The sequence below is a fragment of the Dermacentor variabilis genome, chromosome 9 (genome assembly GCF_050947875.1).
Source record: "Dermacentor variabilis isolate Ectoservices chromosome 9, ASM5094787v1, whole genome shotgun sequence".
Classification (NCBI taxonomy): domain Eukaryota; kingdom Metazoa; phylum Arthropoda; class Arachnida; order Ixodida; family Ixodidae; genus Dermacentor; species Dermacentor variabilis.
Window position 1 is genome coordinate 146,311,211 of NC_134576.1, and position 27,535 is coordinate 146,338,745.

General features: G+C 48.7%; 2 protein-coding genes and 1 long non-coding RNA gene across 5 annotated transcripts in view; 2 read left to right on the top strand and 1 right to left on the bottom strand.

The window, feature by feature from the left end:
• The window catches only part of LOC142557767 (transmembrane reductase CYB561D2-like), a 32,003-nt gene extending 19,807 nt beyond the window's left edge, over window positions 1–12,196 (top strand). For both annotated transcript variants that reach the window (XM_075669866.1, XM_075669867.1), the window contains one exon: window positions 11,911–12,196. In XM_075669866.1, the coding sequence (XP_075525981.1) occupies window positions 11,911–12,174 (264 nt within the window). In that variant the 3' untranslated portion in view covers window positions 12,175–12,196. The remainder of the gene's footprint in view (window positions 1–11,910) is intronic.
• A 900-nt stretch (window positions 12,197–13,096) lies between these two features.
• The window catches only part of LOC142557768 (cytosolic 10-formyltetrahydrofolate dehydrogenase), a 48,171-nt gene continuing 33,732 nt past the window's right edge, over window positions 13,097–27,535 (bottom strand). For both annotated transcript variants that reach the window (XM_075669868.1, XM_075669869.1), the window contains exons 7-11: window positions 21,601–21,870; window positions 21,008–21,337; window positions 19,753–20,126; window positions 17,478–17,718; window positions 13,097–15,740 (exon numbers count right to left, since the gene is read on the bottom strand). In XM_075669868.1, coding sequence (XP_075525983.1) covers window positions 14,967–15,740; window positions 17,478–17,718; window positions 19,753–20,126; window positions 21,008–21,337; window positions 21,601–21,870 — 1,989 coding nt within the window. In that variant the 3' untranslated portion in view covers window positions 13,097–14,966. The remainder of the gene's footprint in view (window positions 15,741–17,477; window positions 17,719–19,752; window positions 20,127–21,007; window positions 21,338–21,600; window positions 21,871–27,535) is intronic.
• The window catches only part of LOC142557770 (uncharacterized), a 64,936-nt gene continuing 54,040 nt past the window's right edge, over window positions 16,640–27,535 (top strand). The window contains exon 1 of the long non-coding RNA XR_012822838.1: window positions 16,640–16,792. This is a non-coding gene — a long non-coding RNA (uncharacterized LOC142557770). The remainder of the gene's footprint in view (window positions 16,793–27,535) is intronic.

Sequence of the window (27,535 nt, forward strand, 5' to 3'; positions counted from 1 at the left end):
AGTGTTAGGAAATTGCTGTTTCTCTTTATGTCAAGCCGCCACTGATCTGGCTCTCTGATTGCCACCGCACAGGGCGAACGGCAGCGGCAATTTCGGCTCGGGCGGTGCACATATAAAGATCCGCCGCCACCGATCTGGCTCTCTGATTGCCACCGCACAGGGGTTGCATTGGAGGAGGAGCGAAGAAAGGAACTAAGTTCGAGCCGGCGCTTTGACAACCGGAGACTCGCAGGAAGAGGGGGGAGGGGGGCGGCGTGCACACCCAGCGGCAAACGATGGGGGCAGAAGCGCGCGCAGCAAGCGGACAACACGATAAAGGGAGGAGGGAAGAGATAGCAGCGACTGACTGATGCCGCTGACGCCGATAGTGAGTCAACCCCAGCTGCGGAGTTGGTTTCAGGGACAACGAATAACCGGCGCGTCGGCAACTGAAGAGCACCCTATCCGCCACACAAGAACAGGGGGGGGGGACCCTTTCCTCCTCTTTCTGCATGGCGGCGACGGTGTTCTATGCAGTCACGTTATCTTGACTCTCTAGCGGCGTCAGCGGCATCCAGCGGTATCAGTCGATCGCTGCTAGCGCTGGGGGGATGAAAGGGGGGCGGAGCTGGTTACGAGGCCGACGACGACGCCGACGCGAAACCCAGGAACGGACGCCAAAGAGCTGCGCTCTAAAAAAGAGAGAGAGAGCATCTCTTGTCGCAAGCCAATCAGAGCGCGGGATTGCGAGAGAACGGAGGGTATAGGGGCGCAAGCTGCCCTCGGTTGTTATTATCGGTTGTTATCCGGTCAGCTATATTGCAAATTGTGCATGCATGGCCGGTTACATCGTTGTTGGCAAGTATATTTGAGTGTTTCGTGCATTTGTTGTCGCGCTTCGTGTGAAGTCTCCAGGACGAGTGCACTCTGTAGTAGATGGACGTTATGTGCATTAGGATATCTACGGCTGTGGATTAACCGTGCGTGTGTGTTTCCCACGTTGGCGCGAGCTGAATCCGGCTTTCACCGTGAACATCGAATGGCATCTGGAAGCGCAGCAAAGCACGGACGCGAGAAGAAACGATGACGAAGACAAGCGCTCACTATCAACAACGAAATGTATTTCCGGGATTGGTAGTACTTATACTACCCCTCCCCCCCCCCCCTAAAATAAAGAAAAGAAACCACGTGCATGACAATATCAACCTTAAAGATGCGTGCATGACGGCTTGAAAACAATATAAAACCGGTACAGCAAGAAAGCAGAAAGAAAACCAAAGTGATACGTTGCAAATGCAGTCAGCTTTCATGACATGCGCAAATAAACCAACTCACTCGCGGACAATGACAGTAGCAGTTTGCTGATGCATTGTTCAGCGGCCGAGAGGATTTGCTCAGTCGCTATTAATCTCACACGTACACTCGCGCTTATCCCTAGCTATAACAGCAGTGTCTTTTACAAGAAGGCGACATGTACACATTTTGCAATGAAGAGCAAGAAAACCGTCACCTGATGCACTGTGATACCTATTCCTGTGCTCTCTTAAACGCTCATTGATGGATCTTCCGGTTTGACCTATGTAACATTTACCGCATGCAAGCGGAATACAATAGACCACCCACGGCACATTCCACGGACTGATCTATGATTCTTATCACACACCGGCTTTTTAGTTCTCATTGGGTTGGTGGTTTCACACAAGGTACTTAGTTTATTGGGAGCTGAAAAAACAACCCGCACGTTACCTCGACTTCCTATCTTTTTCAGACTATGCGATACCTGGCGTACGTACGGAATCACGACGGTTTTCGCCTGGTCACGCCGGTAGCTCTCGCATTCTCACGGGGGAATTTTGTCGCACGTTCGTGTTTGAGCAGCCTTTCCGCCACCGACACCAAAACATGGTTGGGTTAACCAGCCACCTTAAGACGCGCAGACTGTCGCTGGGTAATAACGTTCATTAGGTGTGGGCATTATTTGTTAAGGACCTTTTTGAAACACATGCCAGTTGTGCACTTCTTCACCAACTTCGAATGGGACGAATGAAATTGGAAAAGCTCGAGAGCTGTAAGCACAGCAAGTGAAGTTGAGTTCTTGACGTTCAGTTCAACTCCACTGATAGTAGTATTTCCTGGGCTTACAACTCAAGAGCTAACAAACGTCTGCAATTTCAGCCGGCGTGTGATAAGAATCATAAATCAGTCCGTCAGATATCTCGTAGGGGTGGTCTATCGTAATCCGCTTTCATGCGGTAAATGTTACATAAGTCAAACAGAAAGATACATCAATGAACGCTTAAGAGAGCGCAGAAATGAGTATCAAGGTGCATGAGGTGACGGTTTTCTTGCTCTTCATTGCAAAATGTGTACATATCGCCTTCTTGTAAAAGACACTGCTGTTATAGCAAGGGATAAGCGCGAGTGTGTGAGATTAATAATAGCGACCGAGCAAATTCGACCGAGTTACATTATTTGCGCATGTCACGAAAGCTGACTGCATTTGCAATGTATCATTTGGGTTTTCTTTCTGCTTTCTTGATGTACCGGTTTTATATTGTTTTCAAGCCGTCATGTATACCCGTGAGCAAAAGTATACGGACCAGGGATTGTGCGATAAAACTCAATTTCTCCTCTGTCTGCGAAGGCAACTTGAAATTAAAGACTGCAGTCTAAACTTGGCCTTACGAATTGTCTGGTGCACTTGTCAGTTTCCATTTATGCATGTTATTTACGATAAAATTCAGCTTTTTCGGCGGCCTTGTGGTCCCTATACTTTTGCTCACGGGTGTACGTATGTCTAAGATTGATATCGACTTGCATGTGTTTTCTTTTTTTTTTTTTCGGGGGGGGGCGAGTATAAGTACGACCGATCCCGGAGATAAATTTCGTTGTTGACAGCGCTCGTCCTGGTCTTCGCTTCTTCTCGTGCTCTGCCGCGCGCTGTCCAGACGTCATTCCATGATGACCGACCAACCAGCCCATATCACTACCCTCGTCGATTTCACCGTGAGTACGTAGCATACTTTCTTTTTTTCACTGCACTGTTGCGTTGGAGAAAATTAGCGTGATCGTTGCAGCCCGTTGCAAAATTCGTTGCTCCGCGAAGTGAGAACGTGGCTTATCCTGCGCTGTGCATATGCGAGTATCGTGGGATGCAACTGGTGAGCGCTAACGACGTTGTTTCCCTGTGTAGCGGGTAGTCGAGACCGATGCAGTACAGTCATGCACACGCCTGAGCACTATCGACACAAAGTTGTTCGATATAGCGTGCCATCGCTGTACAGCTACACTGCGAGTGTTCGCGATGCTGAAGCGACGCGGAGCCAAAGGCGACGTGAGTGCCATTCGCTATTTGCCTGCAAGCTCGTTGCGGTATTAGCCCGCGTAATATATTGTCTGCGCTTGTTGTGTGTTCAGTGGGTTTCGTTTTTATAGATACATAGGAAAGGCCCTTGCACTAACCGCGAATTCGGAACAAACCTGCGAGAAGTGATCTGACATCTCGCGAGAGCTGGCGGGCGGCAACGAGCGTTCCGTCGCGCTTGACGAGGGATCCGCTCTGAACGCGGCCATCTTGTCGCCCACTTTCGCGCGGCGGCAGCGCCTCGTGCGAAACAAAGCTTCTGGGTGAGAACACGCCGTTAAGCCTTTCGTTCTCGCATTTCTTTCCGGTCCCTTATTTTCTAAATGCCGACACTAAAAATCGACGGCGAGCTGCAGATTGATCGACGCGATGCGTGATCATCTGTACAATCACGTCCAGAAGATGTTTGTTCTATCGAAAACATCACCGAGTCACGTAGTCAACGTACCATACGAGGCTCATACAAAGGACCCGTCTTTAAAATATAACATACTTATTTACGACTGTTGTACGACTTCGAACAACTAATAAAGCATAAGGAGCCTGAAGCAAAACGAGGCAATATTTGTTACATTATGTAATTTAACAGAACCGTCCTAACACTCAGAAATAGAAGCACGCGCGCCTGATTGAGTTCTCGAGAACATGTCATGGAAGCGACGGGTTAAAATCTCGCATGGCTACTCCATTAAGTAACCTAGTAAATCTTAACCAGACGTGACTAACTTACCGTGCGAGAAATGGAAGACTCGTGCCCTTCGACGCGCATTTGGCGGCGGCGACGCGAATGCTGCTCTACACAGCGCTGCATGGCGCTCGTGTTGCGCTGTGAAACCAGACGCCGTGGTGCGTGCAGACGCGAGCGCTACTCCTCAACGCGCCAACCTCCTCGCGGTCGATTAACACCGCGGTCACCAGCAGAGAGAGAGAATAAACGTTTATTTCGTAGTAAAGCAATGAAGGGGGCTAGTTGGTGAACGTTCATGGTTATATTGCGCTCAGTTTTACAAACACGATATTAAGGAAGGACAGGACGTGGACGGACGAAAGCATGTAGAAAATTTCCTCGATGAGTGGAGCCCTCAGTCCAGGGCTCCATTGCCATGCGCGACTTCGCGAGCCCGCTGGATCAGCCGTTGCTGTTCCTGCTGGCTTGTGCTGAGCAGCGCAGACTCCCAAGAGGAAAGGGTAGGGTTGGGTATAGGAGGAACACCTGAAGGGTTAGGGCATTCCCATATGGAGTGATACACCGTGGGTTTGGCCCCACAGTGGGGACAATAGGAAGGGTACAGGGTGGGATGAGAGATATGTAGCATGTGGAGACAAGGAAACGAATTGGTCTGCAGTTGCCGCCAGACAGCGGCATCTGCTCTATTAAGCGAAGGATGTACGCGCTAGCATACAAGTAGCTCCAATTCCCCGCAATATGCATCCCGAGCGACACGCCGGCCGTAGACGCGGTCACCAGCAGTTTAGAAAAGAAAGACGCCTTTGGCGGTAACCGCAGCTGTTCCGCATTTGTCGGAAAGCCAACTTTTGTATATAACTTGCGCAGAATGGCAGGAGAATAATATCCTGACAAGCTGAGATCCGGAAAAGGAGAAGCGTCGCAAAAGCAGTTGAACGTACTTCGCAGGGTGACAAAACGTCCGTCATACTGAGTGAAACTTAGCAGCTGTACCGTCTCCGCCTCCCACGAGAGAACTGTGGGTTCGATTCCCGTTGTCGATGCTCTCCTTTTCTTTTCGTGTGATTTTTTAAGATTCTAGACAGAGGACGCGTTATAAATAGCCAGTTTCACCACATTCACAAGTTAGTGGCAGCGCTTTATTTTTTCCGCTGACTTCTACAATGAAATCTTACGTGCGTAGCATAGAAATAATCGTAATCCTACGTATTATGAGATATTTACACGTTATCAGGTAATTATCAAACCGAGATAATACCGGGAACAGCTACTTTGTGCTTCATGCGGCGGCATTCGTCTCTTTTCGCTTCGTGCACATAAAGCAAAGCAGCAAACATTTAGTGCCGCCGCGTCTCCATCCGCTGGGCTCCGTTATTCAAATTTCGCTCCGTGTTGCCCAAGTTTAACGAGCAAACTGCGTACTCGGAAGCGCACTCGGTTCAAGTCGACCGGAGGTACACGACACTTGTGTCAATTCGCTTTAGGGATCGAGGCGGGACCACGGTTGCGGGACCTGGCGATATGACCGCACGGGGGGAACGTCGCGGCTGGAGAGGGGAGGGTAACCACTCGTGCCGGCGTAGTGCGCTGACACGAAATTCCTGCGGAAAGGCGCATTCCTCGAGAGACACCCTCCGGTCAAGCGTTACGACAAAAACCGTTTCAAGGACGATTTAAGTATTGTTGTGCTGTTCTCGCCCTACGCGCAATCGGCATGTTGCGTAAATTTTGGTTCACGTTGCTCGCGCGCACACAGTACAAGCAGAAATTTGTGCACTTGTGTGCGACAGGTGCAGTTTTCTGCACTTCCGCACGCGTGCGGAATGCCATGCAGATTGAGCGTATCGGCCCTTGTTTTTGCTTCCGCAAACGTCGTTTCCGACCGTTTCATTTAATGTGCTTTGCTTTTTTCTTGCGTGTCCGTTTGATATGTGAAATAATTGTTTTTTGTCGCTCAAAAGTATTTTTGCGTGTCTCCTGTCCCTGTTGAATATCTTGTCTGTTAAGCTCCGTTAATTATCGCGTGTACCGTTTAACCTCACGCGGTGTTATATTAACAGCTCTGTTTGCTTTGCAGATGAGTAAACAGTGTACCTATATACACAGTTATTGCACCGTGATTTATTGCTTGATTACGCAGAACAGACACGCGTTCGCTTACATTGCTTTATGGGTAAAAATGCCGCGCTATATATATATATATATATATATATATATATATATATATATATATATATATATATTGTCCCGAACAGTGGCGAAGACCTGCTAAAACATGCGTGCCATGTGCAGTGTTGACTGACCAAGTGCTTGCGGTTTACGGCGGAGCAAATACTCCACGTGACCATACACGAACAAGGCCGGTTTGCTCGAGCTGGCATCGCAGCGCGAGCGATGTTTCAACGCCGGCAAAAGGTTGCGCATTCTCGAACTGATGGGTATGGTAAAAACAAAAGCAAATAAATAAACGTACACCGACTTGATTATCCCATTCTTTTCCGTTACCCGCTTGCAGTGTCCGCTATACATGTCAGGTAAGAAAAAATGACCGCACCTCACTGGACGCCGTGAGAGCGGCAGAAATACCCGGATTCTGTGACACCGTTAAGACGAGATCGCGTGAGTGCAGCTTGCAGACGCTTGTCGCCTTTTGTGTGCAGTCTGCGCGATTACTTCGAGAAATTCTTGCCGCAGAATGCTCCCTAGCTTGAGGGCGATCTTCCAAAGGGGCCTAAAAACCTGAGTAGTTTGTTTTTTAAGAGCCTCATCAGGCTCCTTAAAAATTAGTAGGAAGAAAGCAAACAAACCAGAGCTCGGGTTTTTTATTATACTGTCTTGCGGACTAGTTTGTGCATACTTGAATTATTAACGTGCTGTACAAAGTCCACAAGAAAATAAAAGACATGACAGAGCGCAGACTCCCAACATTATTTCATGAAACGCTCGAAAGCCTTGATATATAGGCAGCCTAATCACATGCGCCACCTGGATGCGTAAAAACTAGATAATCGTATTGTTCCCACTTACAAGAAGGGCGCACGCTATCTTTCACTGGCGAGAAAAATGATGCGACATGAAAGAGCTCATCGTTAAGAGCAAGGTTTTGCTCGGTTGCTCCTACCTAAATACATGTAAAAGAAGAATTCTTTTTTTTCGGCAACTACTGCACCATACTTGACGAGGTTTCTTCCATTTAAAAGAAACTTAAAATATAGTGACTGTTGGTGTCGAATTTTTTATTTAGGTCGTCAATTTTTTGCTAAAAAGTAGCAAAAATCTCAAATTTTCAGGAAACGAAACTATGAAGTTTACAACTCCGTAACTCAGCAATGAAAGATGATATCGCAATTCTGTGAATTGCATCTCATAGCACATCAAAAGTGGACAAAATTGATATGCTACACATGAATCTAAAATAATATTAGTAATGTGTAAATACACATTTTGCAGAACCCTTGTACACAACGTAACATATCCGCGTAATATATCAATGGACATATCGAATTTGTCCGCTTTGAATGATCTAATGGATGCCGTTTACATTGATAACCGCGATATCTGTTCTGGACTTAGAGCTATTAATTTGTAAACTTCTTACTTTTATTTTTTTTTCGATCTTTCGAATGTTTGAAGATTATTTCAACAAAATTCAGGCCCGAAATCAAAATTCCGCTTCCGGCGATCACTATAATTCAACTTCTCTACTCAAATTCAACACGTTTCATTAAGACCGGTCCAGGGGTTATCTCGGAAAAGTGTTTTTGCGTTTTACATGTATTTGAATAGGCCGCGTCGGAGTTGGGCCCGAGCAAAAGCTTCCTCTTAAGTCCATTTAGAAACAACAGAAAAACCGAGAAAAGAGACTACCAAAAACAACAGATACAGTAAAAACGAAGAACGCTATAAAAAAAAAAATCGGCAGACACACCGAAGACTGCTTACGCGTGGGAATGCGAAATCATTATACCGTTTGTAGACCTTAGAACGACATGAACGCGCTCATTTTATACACTCATGACGTGGCGCCACCTACTTCCCATTGGCTGCGCCGTCACGTGCCCAAATGACGCACTCGCTAGGCCACACCTTTGGTCAGCCAGAAACTTGCAGCCGCCGCAATTTCATGCAGCAAAGAGAGAGAGCCCTCGTGGCGTCGAGGAAGCGTGCTCGTCTGGCACCCCGGAGGCACGGGTTCGATAGCGAGGCTGAAATGAGCCGAATTTTCTTTTCGGGGCGATTAAGTTACTTTGTCTACAGGAATTTCCCTGAGAAATTTTACGTCAATCCGAGCATTTGTTGAGGTGTTCTTACTCCTTGCGCCGTCGTCCATATTTGGTACCATCTTTCGCTCCCGCTGGCGGATTTTCACGTAATGGAGCATACAGTGCTTTCGTATGAAATACAATTGACAAAAAAGCATATTTGAATGCAAGAAACATTGAAACGCTTATATGGCCATCGAGAAAAGCAACTTCTCTGTCTGAGAGTAAAATCAAAGGAGAGCTTACGCACTTGTCTGTATGTTGCCCTGATGAAGAAAGCTTAAATAATTTTCATATGTGCCTACACGATGGCGTCTCGAAAACACACAGCGACATCCTGCATCACTACAGACTGGTTAGGAGGACCTACCCACCCCCGCATCCCAAGCTGACTAGAGAACAGGCGGTGATGTTTCTAAAACTACAGACTGGCACATTCCCGCACGTCACCCTGCTGCACGCCATGCATCCTGTGAGCTACACTCAGAAGTGCGCCTTCTGTTCTGCGCCCATTAGCCTCTACTACATGGTAAGGGAGTGCGCACACAACCCTTCGACACCCCACGTAACTATACCAGCCATCGAGCAGTGGGAGGCCCAGCTGACAAGCCCGAGCCCTGAAGACCTTGTCTTGTGAGCAAGGCCAAGCTATCGGCTGAGGCCCATGGCATCTTGCAGTAGGGACGCCGCCCACTTCGGACGACTACACCGTCAGCTCAATTTTTGCAAATAAGATTTATTCCTCCTCCTGCCTTATCACGCACTTTTTTCCATGACCCTGCTTTGATTGGACTGCGTTGAGCAGCCGCAACTCTTGCAACCGAAAGCTAAATGTCCGCCATTGTTACTCCTTACAGCCAGACTGTGTTGTCGCGTGCGATCATTAAGGTAGCGCCCCGTTTGCCCGATGTACACTCTCCCACAAGATAAAGGAACACTGTAAACAACAGCGAAGACACAATTCATGAAAAGATTTTTTCCATGCTTTTTCGCACGCTCCGACTTTTACAGTGGAGCTGTTAAAACCTCGGTGGTTTTCTCTCGACGTCCGCAGCTTCGCCTAGCTGGAGGCGCGAGAGCTGAGAGAAAGTGAAAGCATAGCATCACGCAGCATAGCGACGCGGCGAGGGTGGGTGGAGCCTAGCAGGGGAGTAGTAGTGGCGTGGAGGGGGGGGGGCGCAGGTGGTGTGACGTCATTGCTCTCCGATAAAAACCCGCGCGCTCGCTTCGGCGGTCCTCTTTCTCGCAGTGGGAAAAAAAAAAAAGATTATGCGTGGCTCTGCTATCGCAAACACCAGAGACCAGCGGAGCTGGGGGAAGCCCAGCAAAAGTTAGACTAAGTGTGCGGTTTGGCACTACTTTACTGGCCTTACCCCAGCTCCGCTGGTGTCTGGTGTTTGCGACAGCAGCGCCACGCATAATTTTTTTTTCTGTTCGGACGTCAGCGAGCAAATATTTCCCAACCTGCAAGGCACTGAAAACACTACGTTCACGCCGTACCTACTCGCGACCTTCTTGACATTGTGCGATATGTTGTGCGCGTAACGGGTACCTTGAAGTGGCTCCTCATCCTTCGCCTTAGGGCTGCATTTCTTGCAATATTGAGGCAAACTCTCACATGCACTGGATCTGTTGTGTTCAGAATGGACTTGAGGGTGACCGTTTATCTGTAGCATCAATCTTTTTCGCCAGTGAAAGATACTGTGTACACTTCGTGTTGGCGGTGACAGTATGATAGTATAGTTTTTGCGCATCCGAGTGGTGCACGTGATTAGGCTGCCTATATGTGAGGGCTTTCTGTCGTTTCATGAAATAATATTAGCAGTCTGCGCTCTGTCCTGTCCCCTGCTTCTTTTCTTGCGCGCCTCGCGCAGCGGGTTAATAGACCGCTTCATCGGGCGAGGAGGATAGGGCGCGCGGAGAGCCTTTCCTCCTCTCTGGCTTGGGCGATCCGGCGCGGCGCTGCTTGAAAGTATTGCTGTCGCGTGCTGCGGAATTCGCAATGTCCGTTCATATAAGGTCGTCGGGAAAGCCTTTCGGTGCATCGGTAACTACTGTAGGCAGAAATATGTCTTGAGGGCGCAAGAATGTGACGTGGATAATCAGCCGTGGTGTACGCGCATTATCAGTCGCGGTGCGTGTATGTGTTGTTTACTATTTTGCTTATATCGATTTTAATTCAACAATCAAAACCGGCGTCTCTGTATTACCAGCATTAAATGGTAAATCAGCTCATTGTCTGATCGATTGGCGTAGGGAGTAAAACATAAGAGCGCATGCTCGTGCACGGCCAACCTAAGGCAACCACGAAACATCTGAGCGGCAGGCGCTATCAAATATTTGTAATACACTGGCATCGTTCTCACGCATTTCAAGTGTAGTATGCTTGAAATTATGCTTATGAAATTATGAAAGTATGCTAGCCTTGCTGCAGGGGGCCCATGGCGCTGCTCAACACAGCGATCACTCTGGTTGGTGAGCCAGCACGATACATATATAAGCTGTGTGCTAGGGCATTGCCTTTTTGGCCTGTATACAGCCATATATGAGAGGGTTCGCATAAAAAGAATGCGATGGCTATTTTTGAGCGCAAAATTCCCGTAATACGTGTGAGTGCGTCGTAGAGAACTGAACGAACACAACTGAAAAAAAATTCGCCTATCATCCTATTTCTCTAAAAAGCAAGAGAAAACGGGCTAACGCCGCACAACGTTTATAAATATATAACCGTTGATGCCGTATGCTTGGACCATGCGCTATATAGAACAACGATATCTGTAATCCAGCACCTACTACTGCTTAGGACGCTCGCGCAGTTCGTAAACCGTCGCTTTGCTGCTTAATTCAGACTGTAAGATATGCTGCTATTACTAGCCAAAACTATTTTATTCATGGGTGGAAACCTCATCCATCCAACCAAGTAGTCACGCAATGTATATAACCTGCAGCAAACAGTTTGAACGCTTGTCAAACAGCGCAGCTCCTATCGTAGCAGAACGCTACCCACGCTGTTACGATAATCGCGTATGTTTCATGGCTCCTAAACCGCAGCTTAGAAATGGAGGATAATACTGCAATAAGGTCACATTAGTGATTGGAACATTCAGAAATACACAACTGATCTCCGAGGCTGATTGTACATAGGCTCAAATATGCGCTCACACATCGCGCTGCGCGTTCCGTCCACCTCAACGCCAGCATAAATTCCGGCCATGACGCCTTCGGCCGCTTCGGCACGTCTCGCGGAACCGTTTACCACGCGGGAGATGCACGCCGTACTGAACAGACCGCACGACCGCGAACACAAACCCGACCGCCGAGCGTATACCTGCCGTGCAAAAGACCGCTTTCACCCAAGCCAGTATGGCGCTGCTCATAGGCGGCGCCACTGCGTTCACAATATGGCGGAGCCTAAGAAAAAACGGTCTATAGAGAGTTTTAGTTTAGGAAACACAAGCGGCTTGCGTACTCAAGAACTAGGGGCCACGGTGCTGCGCATAGCGCAGTATTGTCTGCGCAATACCATCGCCCCTAATTCTTGCGTCCCCTAAACTAAAGCTCTCTAATACCTCGGGTTTTCATTTGCGTCCGAGACAAGTTCCGCCCGTGTGCCGCAGGTGGGCAAGCAGCAGCCGTGGCTGAAGTACACCGCGCTGCGGCGCGTCCACCGCGCGCTGGGCCTGTCGGCGCACGGGTTCGCCACTGCCGCCATGGTGCTGGGGCTGCGCTCGCACTACGGCCGCGAGACCCTGGCCAAGGCGCTGCCCCTGGGCGACGCCCTCGCCGTGCAGCTGGCCGTCCAGGCGCTGGCCGCGGCGCCGTTCACCGCCGTCGGGCACCAGCTGTGGAGGCGCTACGGCGCCGACAAGTCTCGCAAATAAAGGCATCCTTTACGGCCGCGGACCCAGTGTTGTGCTCGTTCAGCAAACGCTCGCTTTGAAAGTTTTCGAGTCCGGGAAAGCTCGGAAGGTTTGAGCAATCAACGTTTTCGCCGCGGGTTCCAAGCCTGCGCTCTTCACAAGTTGCGTTACAACGCTCAAGAATGACTTGCGTACGTTGTAGGTCGTGGTTGTTCACTATGTTGCTTTGCTGCTGGGCACGTAATTTTTGCAGCATGCACTACCCTCTTTAACGCCCGCTACAGTCACTGAGAGTTTGAATGAATGAATGAATGAATGAATGAATGAATGAATGAATGAATGAATGAATGAATGAATGAGCAATCGTCCTGCAATTATGCTCTAACGAAGAAATTGCTGAGAACCAGGGTGAATTTATGAAAATAAGTCGCGGGGGCAGGCGGTGCTTCCGTTTGGTTTGACAATAAGCGGGATCGGCCAAGAATCAAGTTGGATTAGAAAAATAAATTTAGTCTTGCATAGAAACCGAATGACTAACGCACGCAATCGCTGTACAGACGCGACAAGAGGCGCACAGGCACGTTGTGAACCGTCCGAGAGCATTGTACACGTGTCGCGTTTCGTGTTGTGCTGCCTCGTCAGTGCAAAGTGCTTTGCGACTACCCAAACGTGAGCGACTGCGTTGTGCGCAGTTCGAATGTTTTGAGAATCGAGTCGGCCTTATGCCCTCCCTGTGCACTAAGGCTCTTGTCAAAAAACGTTGGCTCTTTAGCCTGATAGATCCAAATCTTGTTCTACCACTGTTGATCACTCCAAGTTACCGCCCATCTCTGAACCTTGAGTAGAACTTGTTGCTGGGCGAGTTGGTTGGGCTCTAAAGAATACATTGTTGCGCCAAAAAAGGAAAATAAAGACTTGGGAAGGAAGAGTACGAAAAGACAGATTGAGCGCTGAACTTCAACTGATTTTATTCTTACAGCAGGGCAGGGAGAATGAACAAATGCTCATGCGTACATCAGTGTTGCCTAGAGCGATTCCAGTGACGTTTTTAACAGTTGCAACTCGTTTTCAAACAGAAAAACAGACGTGTCACTAATACAACTCTTGCCTCTCTTTTTAATGTGATATGCCTCCAAAAGTTCTCTTGCTAACGTATCACCACTCCTGCCAAGTATCTTTATCTCACGCAGCAGTGGTTGGCATCTGCCTTCCATGCAAACCGTGCAATGCGCAGGTAAATGCGCATTACCTTTATTGATTACAGACAATTCATGCTCCCGGGCCCGGTCATTAACACATCTCCCCGTTTGTCCAACGTAGGCTTTCCCACATTTTAGCGGTATTTCGTAAATAACGCCCGTCACACATTTGACGTACTGTCTAGTGTGCTTTTTCTGGCATCCTGACTTTTTGTCAACACGGCTTATGCGCGGACACAGTCCAGCCAACTTGCGTGGTGCCGAGAAAACAACTGGCACACCAAACCTAGTAGCGACTTTCTTCAAATTGTGGGAAAGCTTTCTTCAAGTTGTGGGAAGTTGTGGGAAAGCTTGTGGACATACGTCCACAAGCTTTCCCACAACTTGAAGAAATTATCCTTAGCATTATCCCCTTGTAACAGCTGGTGCGATCCAGTCAAGCGGGGCAGGCTTCAGTGCAGCTTTTTCATTCATCCCTCGGTAATTCAAGCTTCACGCAGACACAACTGCCCCTGCGCACAAACTTAGCCGCTGGTCTAGGTGCCGTTTGAAGACCTCCTCCACCAACCCGAGCCAGGAGGAAGCACACGTAACAGTTGTTACTTTTGAAAAGCATCTATAACAAACCAGCTTTTGCTTTTTTTTTTCAAAGCCACAACGATAACCCGAACACCTTATCTGGCCTTCACTTACCTTTATAGTGGTGAAGGCCTTCACCTGTTCCCCTTCATCTCGGCTTTTTAGTCCACACTTCCACTCACCTAAACCGGGGTAGCGAACCAGAGGTTTTCTTGCTGAAATTTCTGTCATTTGATATAAGGTGCCTATTTTTTTAATGTTATAAGCAGGTGACAGATGTGCATCATCTGCTTGAGCGCCGACACGTAGGGTGGCAAGTGCGACGTCGGTGGCAAGTCAGTGCGACAATGGAGGATAGCTGCTTATCTAGCCGATCGTAGTGTCTCAAGTTTCTGCTGCAACATCGGTTATCAGCTGGATCATAGATGAACGTGTACGTCAGTTCGCGAGAATTTTGAACCGTTCTCGCACAACAAATGCAAAAAAAAAAATGAAATGGCTAGGTTGTGTGGGAAATCGAGGCATCGCGTGTGCGTCTTCGTGCCGATCGCTCTAACCTGTCGTCAAGGTCCGCCTTAGCTTCAGCGATCAACCGTCACGGGCTGGTGTGTGTGTGCGTGTGTGTGTGGTTCGTTAGTTGCCACACCAGATATTTCTTCAGCTGACATTGTAGTGTTATTTCCAGCGAATCTAAGCGCGCAACCCCCGCGCTTTTGATTGCACCAAACAGCCGGATAAGCGAAACAAGAACAAGGTTAGTAAGGTTTAAAAAGAGATGCAGGGACATCTGTGTATACGGCTTTTTTTCTTTCTCCTCCATGTAAGAACGGGCTCTTGCATTTCTTCTACCTGTCTGTGTCGACGATGGCATTCTCTTGCTCCCGAACATCGTTGGTTGTGCTCTGGCACATATATTTCTCCGCCTTCCCATCGCGGATGCGTCAGCGCTGACGTCCGCACGCGCGACCCGGCGGCGGGCCCACGTCACGTCCCTTCGAGATTGCTCGCCAACACCGCCGCGTCCGTGGCGGAGCTCTAGTACTCGACGGTGACGCACTTGAGCTGCAGGTAGTCCTTGAGCGCCTCGTGACCCAAGTCCTTGCCGTAGCCGGACTGCTTGAAGCCGCCGAAAGGCGCCGCCACGTCCGTCTTGTTGTAGCAGTTGATGAAGCACGTACCGGCCTGCAGCGCGTCCGCCACGCGCAAGGCCTTGCTGAGGTCGCGCGTGAAGACTCCCGACGCGAGCCCGTACTCCGTGGCATTCGCGCGCCTCAGCACACCCTCGACGTCTCCGTCCGGGAAGCGCGAGACGAGCATGATCGGGCCGAACGACTCCTCCTTGGCGGCCGCCATGTGGTCCTGCACGTCCACGATGACAGTCGGCTCGAGGAAGAGACCCGGCCTCGGGAGCCTCCTGCCTCCGTGGACCAGCGTGGCGCCGTCGGCCACGGCTCGCTGGACGTAGTCCAGGAGCTTGTCCAGGTGCTGCTTGTGGTTCTGCGGACCGTGCCAGGTGCTGCGCTCGAGCGGGTCTCCCGTGACGATCTTGCGGGCTTCGGCGACGACGCGCTCGACGAAGCGGTCGTGCAGCGACTCCTCGACGAACAGGCGGCCCGCGGCGATGCAGTTCTCGCCCTTGTTGAAGAACACGCTGTTCAGGCCCTGGCGCACGGCGAGGTCCAGGTCGCAGTCGGCGAATATGATGAGCGGCGACTTTCCGCCCAGTTCCAGCGAGACGCGCTTCAGGCACGGTGCGGCGCAGCTCGACATGATGGTACGGCCCACCTCCGTGGAGCCCGTGAACGCCACCTTGAGAAGAGACGCGGGAAGGAACACAACTGCAAAGATCGAGGCTATATGCACAATGGGTGCGCTTACTTACTTGGAATTGTGCCAACGCAAATCGCATCAAAGTACGTGGATGTGACGAATCAATTTGGCAAGCCACGTAATCGAATTGAATGCCTTAGCCTGCAAAGTTTGCAGAAATTTAAGAAACGTTATTCCCGAGTATAGAACATCCAAGACATGAACGACGAAGCCCGCTTGAAGTGGCGAGCAAGAGTAGACGCAGTCACGTGCACCTAATTTTATCGCGCGCCAGTTGAGTGCGTGAGCCACGCTTTTTTTTGTGCTCCCGGGCACGGTGGCGCCTATAGTGAAAAGCGAATGTAGTCGTCGCTTAGTTTGGGCACTGTTCGCTTCAGAACCGAAATACTTCGCGCGCCGTTCCTGCACGCTTTACGCGCTGCCCAAAGTTGCTCAAATGTGCTTTAATTTTCCCCCACACCTTTATCCAGCGAGAAAACTTCACAAAGTAAAAGAAAAGAAGATGTACACGTGCATGGTGCTTGTTTCTCCCATTAAGCGATTGTGCCAACCTAGGCCACATGTACCACCGGTGGCGGGTCATGCTCAACACTTTCATACTTAAAACAACGCGAAAAAACACGGACAAGGGAGGACACAGGACGAGCGCTGTCCTGTGTTGCGCTCGTCCTGTGTCCTCCCTTGTCCGTGTTTTTTCGCGCTGTTTTAAATATGAATGATCCATGCCAACTAGCTCGCACCCAAACCCTTCTGAGTATGCTCAACACGTTACCCTTAAAAGCTCGAATCGGTGATGCGCACAGGTGATGTTATGTTTCTTGGCGACTTCTTGTGGTGATGTTATGTTTTTTCGACGACACGAAATCTGCATGCATGATATAGCTTTTACTGCTTAGCGTCAATGTTTTCGCTGTCACACTCTGGTCTTTTTCTTTTTTCAGTGCGCACTAAGTGGTCAGAATTATTGTAATGCAGATTTCAATTATATACGGCTTGCCTCATCGCAGGTGTAGCTTGCTGCCTTGTACAGTGTAAGTGCTTTCTTCTTCTTTCTTTTACGGCCTTCAGTGCAACGATGTTAGCCACGGGTCTAACTACCCTCTGCACAAATACTTACTATGCAGAGTTGAGCCCTCCTGTCTTCACCAATGTTTGACTGTAATTGCGCGTATGCACCGTTAAGCATATGCATCGATCGATTGTGCCATTTGTTTCCGAGGGTTTGAAATATGCAACGTGCGTCCCGTTGTTACGGCAACAGCGCAATGTCTGGATTTCTCCGCGTGCTATAGAGAAAACGTGCTCGAATGGTTCCTGAAATAGCACTTGATGTATAGTCAGTGTAGAAAGCCGTAAGGGGACGCGCTCTCCGAAGTGGAAAACTAGCAGAGCGTTCGGCAAAGCTCGTCAACCTTTGTCCGAATAGGTTCTCTCGCGAGTTTGGCCGGACCCTTGCCCTCTGCGTTCAAAGCGTTATCGTCAAATTCTTGCCTGGTCTGCAGACGTGATACTCGGACGTGTTTTCGGTGTTCGTTCGTACCGCCATTTTCGTCCTCATCGTAGGCATTTTTCTTTCTTTACATCTTTGCTCCCGCGCCCCAATGCCGTGTGTGTAGCAGGTCGGAGCTTTTGATTCGGAACCCCGAGCTGCTCCGCCTCACTTGCGAACTCGCCCGATAAGCATAGCAGGTTCGCCGCACGAAAGCGCGGAGTCACCTTTCTCAGCAGGGGGTGGGCGCACATGGCCTGCCCCACGACGGCTCCGGAGCCCGTGACCACGTTGAACACGCCCGGCGGGATGCCGGCGCGCGCCGCGAGCTCGGCCAACTTGAGCGCCGTGAGCGGGCACACCTGGGCGGGCTTGAGCACCAGCGTGTTGCCGGCGGCCAGGCAGGCGGCGCTCTTCCACGCCACCATCATGAGCGGGTAGTTCCACGGCGTGATGAGGCCGCACACGCTGCGCACGGTGAAGCCGACGCTGAGGCGGCGGGTCCTTTGTACCCGATGCGCGGTATACGCACGGTCGTTTTTTGCATTTCGCAGTGCGGCGGCCGTGGCTGAGGTTCGATCCCGCGACCTCGTGCTTGGCAGCGCAGCGCCACAGCCGCTAAGCCACCGCGGCAGGTTTAAATGGACTTCGATAATCCCGCGATATCCGCGTGTTAATTTTTGAGATTAGTGCACTAGACAATTTGTAGGTACATGCTATTTACGCCCCACACAACATCTAGTAGCTGGGCGAGTCGGGAGCAATTCACCTTAGAACTCGATAACTAATGGAAGCTATTTATATTCATCAATCGAGTGACCTGCTCAGAATCCTATCTTTTTATTTCTTGCCTTTAAAGATTAAAGAAAAGCTTCGTATCTCAACGTTCGATGACACCCGGCGCGGTAGCTTAGCGGTCAACGCAGCTAGCTGGCGAGTTGGTTCAGCACTGCAGGCGTATGAATACGACACGAGGGCGAAATGAAGACAACGCGTAGCGCAGAGGCTGTGCGGCACTGCGCTGCTGAGCTCGAATGCGCGGGTGCACTCGTCCGGGGAGGAGTGCCACACGGTGCTCGTGCACTTGGCTGTATACGTGCCCGTTAAAGGACCAGAGGTGGTCAAAATTAATCCCAATCTCCCCAACACGGGACGCCTCCTAATCAGATCGTGGTTTTGGCACATAACACCCCAGAATGTAATTTAATTTTCGTTCAAAGGTTTTTGTAACAAAGTGGGTGATTTACAAGACCACAGTGGGTCTTCCGGAGCTGCTCGGCCGTAGTAGCAGGTGTCTGCGGTTAGCGACCAACGCTGCGTCTTTACTTTCCTGTTCCCATTGAATTTCTCGCGCTTCACATTGCCAATGGTTAGCCTGTCTCGGAACATGAAGACAAAGCGAACAGCGCGACACAAAGAGAACCGCACGGACACTGCGCCTTTGCCTTGAGGGTCGTGTATGCCTACTTCTGGCTCTCAGTTTTCTTTGCGCCAAGGAAGGAGACAGAGGGGAGGAAAGACAGGGTGCGCCAAGGTGCACCTTCTGGTCTACCCGAGACCTTTGTTGTTGAAGGCCTCTGGTAAAGGCGCTAATAGCGGAACGAATGAGACCACGAAGTTGCTGTGTTCACATGACAGCGTGAGTAGTTGAGATATAAATAAATAAATAAATAAATAAATAAATAAATAAATAAATAAATAAATAAGAAAAAAGGGGGTCAACTGAGGGGCCCGATTTTTATTAATCATACCGTGAGAATCCACCAAGCGAGGACCCCAAGGACAACATAGAGGAAATTGTGGTACTTAATAATTGAATTAAAGAAATCATAAGGTAATGGCAATGAAAGGGGATGAAAAAGGAACTTGCCTCAGGTCGGGGACGATCTCGCATCTACTCATTACGCGTGCGATGCTTGTTGGCTTTTCATGGTGCGTGTGCGCGTGCGTGTGCGCGTGCGTGTGTGCGTGCGTGTGTGCGTGCGTGTGCGTGCGTGTGCGTGCGTGTGCGTGCGTGTGCGTGCGTGTGCGTGCGTGTGCGTGCGTGTGCGTGCGTGTGCGTGCGTGTGTGCGCGCGTAACCCAACAGGCATTGGCACCAAGAACAGCATAGGGAAAGTTATCCGTAGATTTAATAAAATTAAATAACTGATAAAATTACGCGTGCGATGGTCTTAGCCATTGAGCTACCGCGCCGCCATTCTCCCATCCACTTTCATTTCCATTTATTTATCATTTCTTTAATTTATTTAACCAGCATGGACAATTTCCCCTATGCTGTCCTTGGTTTCATTGTTTGTTGGCTTCTTACGATATGACTAATAAAAATCGGGTGTCTCGGTTTCGTTTGTTCTCGTTCACATAGGTGCATGCATACATTATTAACGGTGTGCCCGCCTTGTTTGACCGCTAAGTTACGCAGCATTCTCTCTCTCTCCCTTTTCAAGCGCATTTCTCTTCGCGCATTTTACCCGTATGTGTAGGCCGAGCCTCCCTCCCTCACCCGATGGGCTCCCAGCGGGTGAAGGTGAGGTTCTTGCGCGGCCTGGCGTGGCTCACGGGCACTGTGCTGCCTTGCACCTTGTCGCACCAGCCGGCGAAGTAGCGGAACACGTCGACGGACATGCCCACGTGTGTCTTCAGGGCCAGCGTGTACACGGCGCCCGAGTCCAGCGACTCGATGATCGCCAGTTCCTCGCGGTGCTGCTCCATCAGGTCGGCGAGCCGCAGCAGCAGGCGTCCGCGGTCCCGGGCGCTCAGGCGCCCCCACTCGCCCTGCTCGAAGGCCGCCTTGGCCGCCTCCACCGCCCGGTCCACGTCCTCGGCCGAGGCGCTCTCCACGCGGCACAGCACGCTCTCGTCCGTCGGGTTCACCACCTGGGGTTCAGAGCTCGGCTGCGGCTGGCACGCGGCGCGCAAGGCGACAAACAACGCGCTCCTGCAGAAGCAGGCTTATCGAGAAGAAGAAAAAAAAAACTTTTTTCGACGCCGCAGATATGACAGCTTCGGACTCCTTGCCTCATCTATATATATATATATATATATATATATATATATATATACACACACACACGCTATGTGATAAAATTTATCCAACGAGTTCTCTAACCTGCGCCATAAAAAAACCTGTCTGCGCCTCTCTAGAGAAAATCCTGCCGCGTATAGTCTGTTCCACATTTCGCTATAAAAACCATAACCACTTATTTACGGACAGCGCTAATAAATCGACGCCAACAAATGGAGCATTTTTGTACAAAAGTGCATATATATGACCCCGGTTTAGGCTGCATAGCTTCTTGTCGCAGTAAATGCACTTATACTATATGAATATGGAATACAATATACGAAAACAAAAACTGCCAACTGAACCGCATTTGTTGAAACTTGGAAACATATTTAACCTTTCTTTTTTTACATAGTACATCTACAATTTACCCGATGTGACAAGGAACAACGAGAAAGCGCATTTTTCAAGCGACAGCAGGCGCACAAGCCGTCTCGTTAGTCTGGCCCTCTCAGCCCTTCCGCTTACATAGTAATCACGTTCACTACCATGTAGGGTCACAAACAGCACACGCTGACCCAAGTGTCAGTTAAGAAGCCACGGTCTACGCACAGGAGCTTCTGTAGTTATTCACGCTAGCCAACGTTGCCATTCATTCATTCATTCATTCATTCATTCATTCATTCATTCATTCATTCATTCATTCATTCATTCATTCATTCATTCATTCATTCATTCATTCATTCATTCGTACCTCTGAGCTGCGTCCCCACGAGCTGTTCACGAACTTTCCGTCGACGAACAGCTGGTGCGGCACGCGGATGGTCCTGCCGTCGGCGTGCAGCTCGACCGCGTCGTAGGAGACCTCGTCGCCGCCCGAGCCCCGTCCGCGCGCCTTGAGCACCGCGACGCGCACGAAGTCAGCAAACCGCGACGCCAGGTAGACGTCCTCGGCGGCCAACTGGAGGCCGCAGGCGTCGCGCGCCTCTTCCACCAGCCGCGTCACGTCCATGGAGCCGGCGCCGCACTCGAACAGATCCGTCGCGTCGTCGACGTCACGGCGCAGGATGCTCTTCCAGATGCCCTGCGCGCACACGAGCCAACGAATGCGCGCGTCACGAAGGAGCGCTTCGAGTGGATGCAAGTGCTTCAACAGGGTTCTTGAGCCGGTTGCTGCATGCACAGCGGCTGAAAACGACGAAACCGTAACGGGACGACAGAAAGAAGGGCCTGTCCTTGCTGTCGATATATATAGACGGCGAGAACCGATGCAGGCAGGCGGAGCGCCCCCCCCCCCCCCCCCCCCGTCCTCCTCCAGTGGACGGCCCTTCGTGCGTGCGCACTCACCCTCAGCTTGTCGACCAGCGTCCTCTCCTCGTCGGCGAGCTCCAGCGCCTCGCCGTCGGCCTGCCGCTGACCGAAGCGCGAGGCGAGGCTAACGCGTCCCGTCTCCTCGGAGGCCAGCTGCCGCACGTTGACCCAGCCCCCGTCGCAGCCGCACAGCAGCAGGCCTTCGTCGTGGACCAGTCCAGGCCGGGACATGCCTTCCACGGACACCTGCCGAGCGCCTTCCACGGGACCGGAGGGCCACGGGCTCGAGCCGTAGACGCGCGTCGCCTGCATGCGCGCGCTGACGCGTCTCCAAGAGGAACGCCGTGGGGAACTCGCAGTGCTCGCGGTGCTTGCGAGCAGGCTCACTGTTTTCCACTCGAATAACCACGAAATTCTTTCGAAAAGGTGCCGTTCGAGGAGCGATCTTATTGCGCAATGCTCTTCGGCAAATAATTGGGCGTGTGCGAATAGTTCTTTTTGAGAGCGAATCGAATACAAATCAAATAGTGTCAGAATCGAGTCGGATCGAATATCGGATAGCTTTCGAATATTTTGGGGGGAATAATGAACAGGCGTTAACACAATTGATATAGAACGATGTTTACATTGTAGTACTCTTTAAGTTAAAAAGTTTGCCGTTACATAGTACATTATGAAGCTCTGTTTATTAAAGGCACAAATGGAGCATTGGGAGCAGACAGCTAGTTTCATCGCAAGCACAGGACTCTTCGGAGAGTGCGAATGATCGCTGTGTACGCGCAGCCTGTGCTGTGCCCAAGCGACGCAGCCAGCTCCACTACGCGAGTTTTCATGTTTCATGTCTATGCTATGTCCGTGGGGGCCGGAAACCTATCGTAATTTCACTCCAATTTTATGTTTAACTGGGCGCAGTTGAGGTTCTGAGATGCATTTACTAGTAGTGACTATTCGATTCGAAGACTGAATCGAATGGCGAATCGAATAGGACACTATTCGATTCGTTATTCAAATGTTCTGAATATTCGCACAGTCCTACAAATAATCATAAAATACATTACAAAGGGAAGCGCTAACAGCCTTCCTAAGATTTATTGAAGCCGACGACATTTTTAGTAGATATCATTTCTAAGTCCTCAAAATCTGCGTCTTTTTCTTGCCCATCTATTTATTGCAAAGTAATAATGGCCCGTGACGTCTGCTTAGATGCACTGTTTCCTGAGCAAGAAAAGAAAAAAAAAAGACAGGAAAAGGGAAGAGTGTAGCCGAGACTGCTTTTGTGGAGTTGTCATGTGTACTGTCTTTCAGTCATATATACTAGTCGTTGACTTCGGTGCTGTGTCGCACGTGTAAGCCTTTCCTTACAGGCGATGAGTGGCCTCGCTCCCTTGAGCATGCTGCCTAATTAGCTCTGCGTGCATTACATTGCTTGCAAATGTGAGCCTCGATCGCCAAGCTAAATCTGCCCGTTGCTACAACTCACCACCGTCACTTTCGACAGCCTCAGTTTGATTAGATTGAAACTGTGGGCAGGAGCTATGAATTAAACTACTGCACGCCAACTACTTGAGGCATTTCGTATCAGGAAACGTGGCACTTAAGTGCGTCAATGACAGCTGTGTGCATCTCTATTCGAAAACGAGATGCAGTTTATTAGTCTTTTTGTTTGCCGTGATGAATTGTACGCATCATTTGTGTGTGTATATATACGTTTTCCCTTTTTTTTTCATTTATTTACCCTAAAGGCTCAGCTTGTGCATTACATGGGGGGGCGGGGCAGAACAATTGATACACAAAGGTATAAGGCAACGTGCATGTAAGTCGAATATCCTTATATGAAGTCGTACGTGCTATGCAACCTGTACATCACTTCTCATTCGGCAACATCATACGCCAATAATTATTACATTATACAAACAATAATCCTACATAATCTGACATCTGAATAAGTGCAGGAAGAAATGTTAATGTTATTAATTTCCGAATGTTTCATTTACTGCTTGTTGGAATATAATATGGTCAGTTATTTAGGCTTTATTATTTGGGAGATGATTCGATTCCGAAATGGCTAAGTGCAGGCATGAAAACTGCAATTGTTTAGTACGTGCAAATGGTTGTTCGACCTTAAATTCGTGATCAATTCGTGGGAATTTCCTTTTGGCTGGTAAGATGTGTGCCTGAGAAAAGATATTTGGGTGATGAGAAAGCTTATGGAAGAAAGTTAGCCGAGATGTCTTTCTAGTCTGCAATGGGTTGAATCCTAGGTCATGTTTTATTTGGTGATGCTTGAATGTTGTGAATAGTTACCTGTAATAAATCGCGCTGTCTTGTTCTGAAAAAGATTCTAGTTTGTTAATAAGTTGCGTTTGGTGCGTGTTCCATATAAATGAGACATACTCAAGCTTTGAACGAATTACGGGGGTATATGCAAGAAGCTTGGTATCAGTATTAGCCTGACGAAGCGTTGGACGAATGAAGCCGAGAGATTTGCATGCAGCGGAAACAATACGACCCCCATGATTATGCCAAGACAAAGTCGGAGAAAAATGAACACCTAGATATTTAAATGATTCTGCAGTTTCTAACGCCTCACCATTAAGAAAGTATGTGTGTTTCGTAATTTCACTGCAAGTAGTAAATCTCATAAGCTTAGTTTTCGAGATATTTACGCTCATTTGCCAGTCTTAGCACCATCTTTCAATCCTGTTCAACTCATTTTGTAGTTTATCACAGTCAGTCTTACATTTTAATGGCTGATACAGAATGCAGTCGTCGGCATATAACCTGATTTTCGAGTCTATACCCTGATGAATATCATTTATATAAATTAAAAATAGAGTCGGTCCCAAAACGGAACCTTGAGGCACACCGGACTGAACAGGTTGAAATGACGAACGGACATTATTAATTACGACAGCTTGTCGTCTGTTACTTAAATATTCTTTAACCCAGTTTATTACTTTTTCGCCAACATTAATCAGCTTAATTTTATATATGAGGCGGTTATGAGCCACACGGTCAAAGGATTTAGCAAAATCTACAAATATGGCATCAGTTTGTGTAAGTTCGTGGAGGTTAAGGTGAATGTCTGTAGTTAGTTCGAGAAGCTGGGATTCACATGACCGGCCTCGTTGAAAACCATGCTGGTTTGCAAATAGAATGTGATTGCTAGCCATGTACTGCATGATTTGAGAAGATAACACGTGTTCAAATAGTTTGCATACAACAGACGTAAGGGATATAGGCATATAGTTTGTTAGCTTGTTCTTGTTGCCGGTTTTATATATTCTCATTACATGTGCCAATTTCCAGTCGTCTGGAATTTCGGCGGTGTCGAGAGACGGGGTGGGTGGGGTGGGGGTGAAACAGTAGTGTAAGTATAAGAGCAGAATTGTGCTTGGTCATTTTTAGTAGCTTAGTACAAATACCGTCAGGACCAGGACTAGGAAACGATGGTAAACGCTCAATAGCTTTCACAATACCGTCACTTGTCACAGTTACACATTCCATAAATGTAGAACTATCAGAAAACTGTGTTGGCATATCTAAGGGTTTTTCGTCATTAAATACACTACAAAAGAATAAATTAAACCGTTCAGCAACATCCATGACATCAATTGCAGCACCAGACTCAGTGTCAAACACCGGTAACTCTTTTGTAGGTGCGGGAGAAATGACCTTCCAAAATTCTTTTGGATCAGTTTTTAGAAATTTCGAAATATCCTGGTTGAAAAACTTATATTTGGCAGCCTCAGTATGTAATGCACATTCTTTAGAAAACTATAAATATTCTGACTTAGCTTCGACAGATCTTGCGCTTCTTGCTTTTCGAAACAAACGTTTCTTTTTATTCAAATATCGCTTAATCTCTCGAGTAAACCAGGGCTTGTCTGCTGTTTCATAGATCCATTTTTTTGGAATGTATCTTTCCCGCAGTCCTAACAACTCGTCACGAAAACGAATCCAGTTATCTTGCAATGAAGTTTTCATGCGTTTGCATGAATGACAGGTAAAATTCAAACAGCTCACAGTTGAAGCCTTCGGGATCTGCTTTAGAATAGTCATAAATCTTTTTTGTGGCGGTTTCTTCACGGTTTGAGTTTTAAAGGTGCAATGTATGACACGATGGTCACTGATATACTCTAGTAGAAGAAGTATTTTAATGATTGGAAAATGTAGAGAGGTCGGCCGGATATTGGAGCATCTGGCCTGCTACTCTACGTAAGGGAAGGGGAGGAGAGGGGAAGAAAAAGGGTCACAATGGGGGATGATAATTGGAGGAACGAAGCGAAGGACACATTACACAACTGGTATCACAGGCGTGAGTCCAGGCCCGTGTCACCTAGGAAACGTGAAAATGCACACATTGTCTCTGTCGTCTGCCAACTCTGTGGCCATGCGCCTAGCAAGAGGTCCTCCGACAGTGGTCCATTTTGTAAATGTCTCAATGTATCTGCCATTGTCAGTCTTTCGCGCGCATACTCGGGGCACACCACGAGCATAATGTGCTCTAGTACATCCACGGTAGCACGTTCGGGGTGTGTTGTTAGAAGCAGATCAAGAATAACATTGTGTCGCGTAGGGATTTCGATAAGTTGAGACAACTGAAAATATTCTAAAATATCAACAAAATCTGCACAATCGCGTGTCTGGCGTGTGCTAGGGGTGCTGGGAGAGTTATTATATTCGGATTGGACGGAGCCTAATACAGACTGCAGTTCCTCAGAAAAATGTTGTAGAAAGTCAGGTGGCCTATAGCAAGCTCCAATAACCAAAGTTACAGCTGGTAAATAGCATGCAACCCAAATAGTTTCAAGAATGCTGTCACTAGGAATGGGTTTTACCTTTATATGCTTTCTTACGGCTATTACGACACCGCCTCCTTTTCTATCCACAGGGTCCTTACGAATATATATATATATATATATAAATATATATATATATATATATATATATATATATATATATATATATATACTTTCAGAGTCACTAATATATCAGTTTTTCCATTGATGTATTCTGTCATTTCTGCTACAATGCCTAGACCACGGGAAGTTTTAGTAGGTGCATCTCATGGAGAATACAACTCGCTCCAGCGCATGCATCGTCTAGCTCACGTCACGAAGCTCCTCTACTTCAAATTCTGGGGTTTTACGTGCGAGCACCACCACCTGATTATGAGGCACGCGGTAGTGAGGAACTCGGGATTCATTTTGACCCCCTGGCCAGGGTTCGTTAACGGGCAAACAGTGCACGGTAGACGGGCGTTATTTGCATTTCGCCCCCGTCAATATACGGCCGCCGTGGCCGGGATGTGATCCCGCGACCTGAAGCTTAGCAGCGCAACGCCAAAGGCATTACGCCACCTTGGCGGGTGCTTATATACTTCTTTCTTTGTACGTCTGTTTGTTTTCATGGCCGGACACAGCTTTAATTCTAACGGCTTAGCGTTGTTCGCGTTGCATTATAAGCGCAGAGCCCTGCCGTTCTGTAGCCTCTGCATGCACCGAGCCTCACTTGCCTCTTATTCTGTGATAGTACGTCTGCGAGAATTAATTAATTAATCGCTCGGTCTCGCTCCTCGTGGGCTGCTACGCTGCCGCTATTTCCTCGAACAGCCGTATTGCCCATTCCTCGATCCGTCGAGATGACGCGAAAGTCGCACGAGAGCGTCGAACAGTGGAAACAGGAGCCAGAACTGGCCTGACGGAAGAGAGCCTGTTTGGTAACAAGCACGGTTAACAAAAATTCGTCTTGCTAACTAATTCAAGTTATGCATTCCGACGTGAATAAGGCCTTCGTGCGAAACCTTAAACGGTGTAACGTTTATTTGGCTTGTTGAATGTGTTCGGACAAAAAACTCGTTTATATGGCCAAGCGATTGAGAAATCGAGGCTTCTGGACAGGGTCGTATCTAAAACAGTTTTCCTTTCATATGTGCACCTAGATCGCCTATTTCTTGCGCATTGCATTT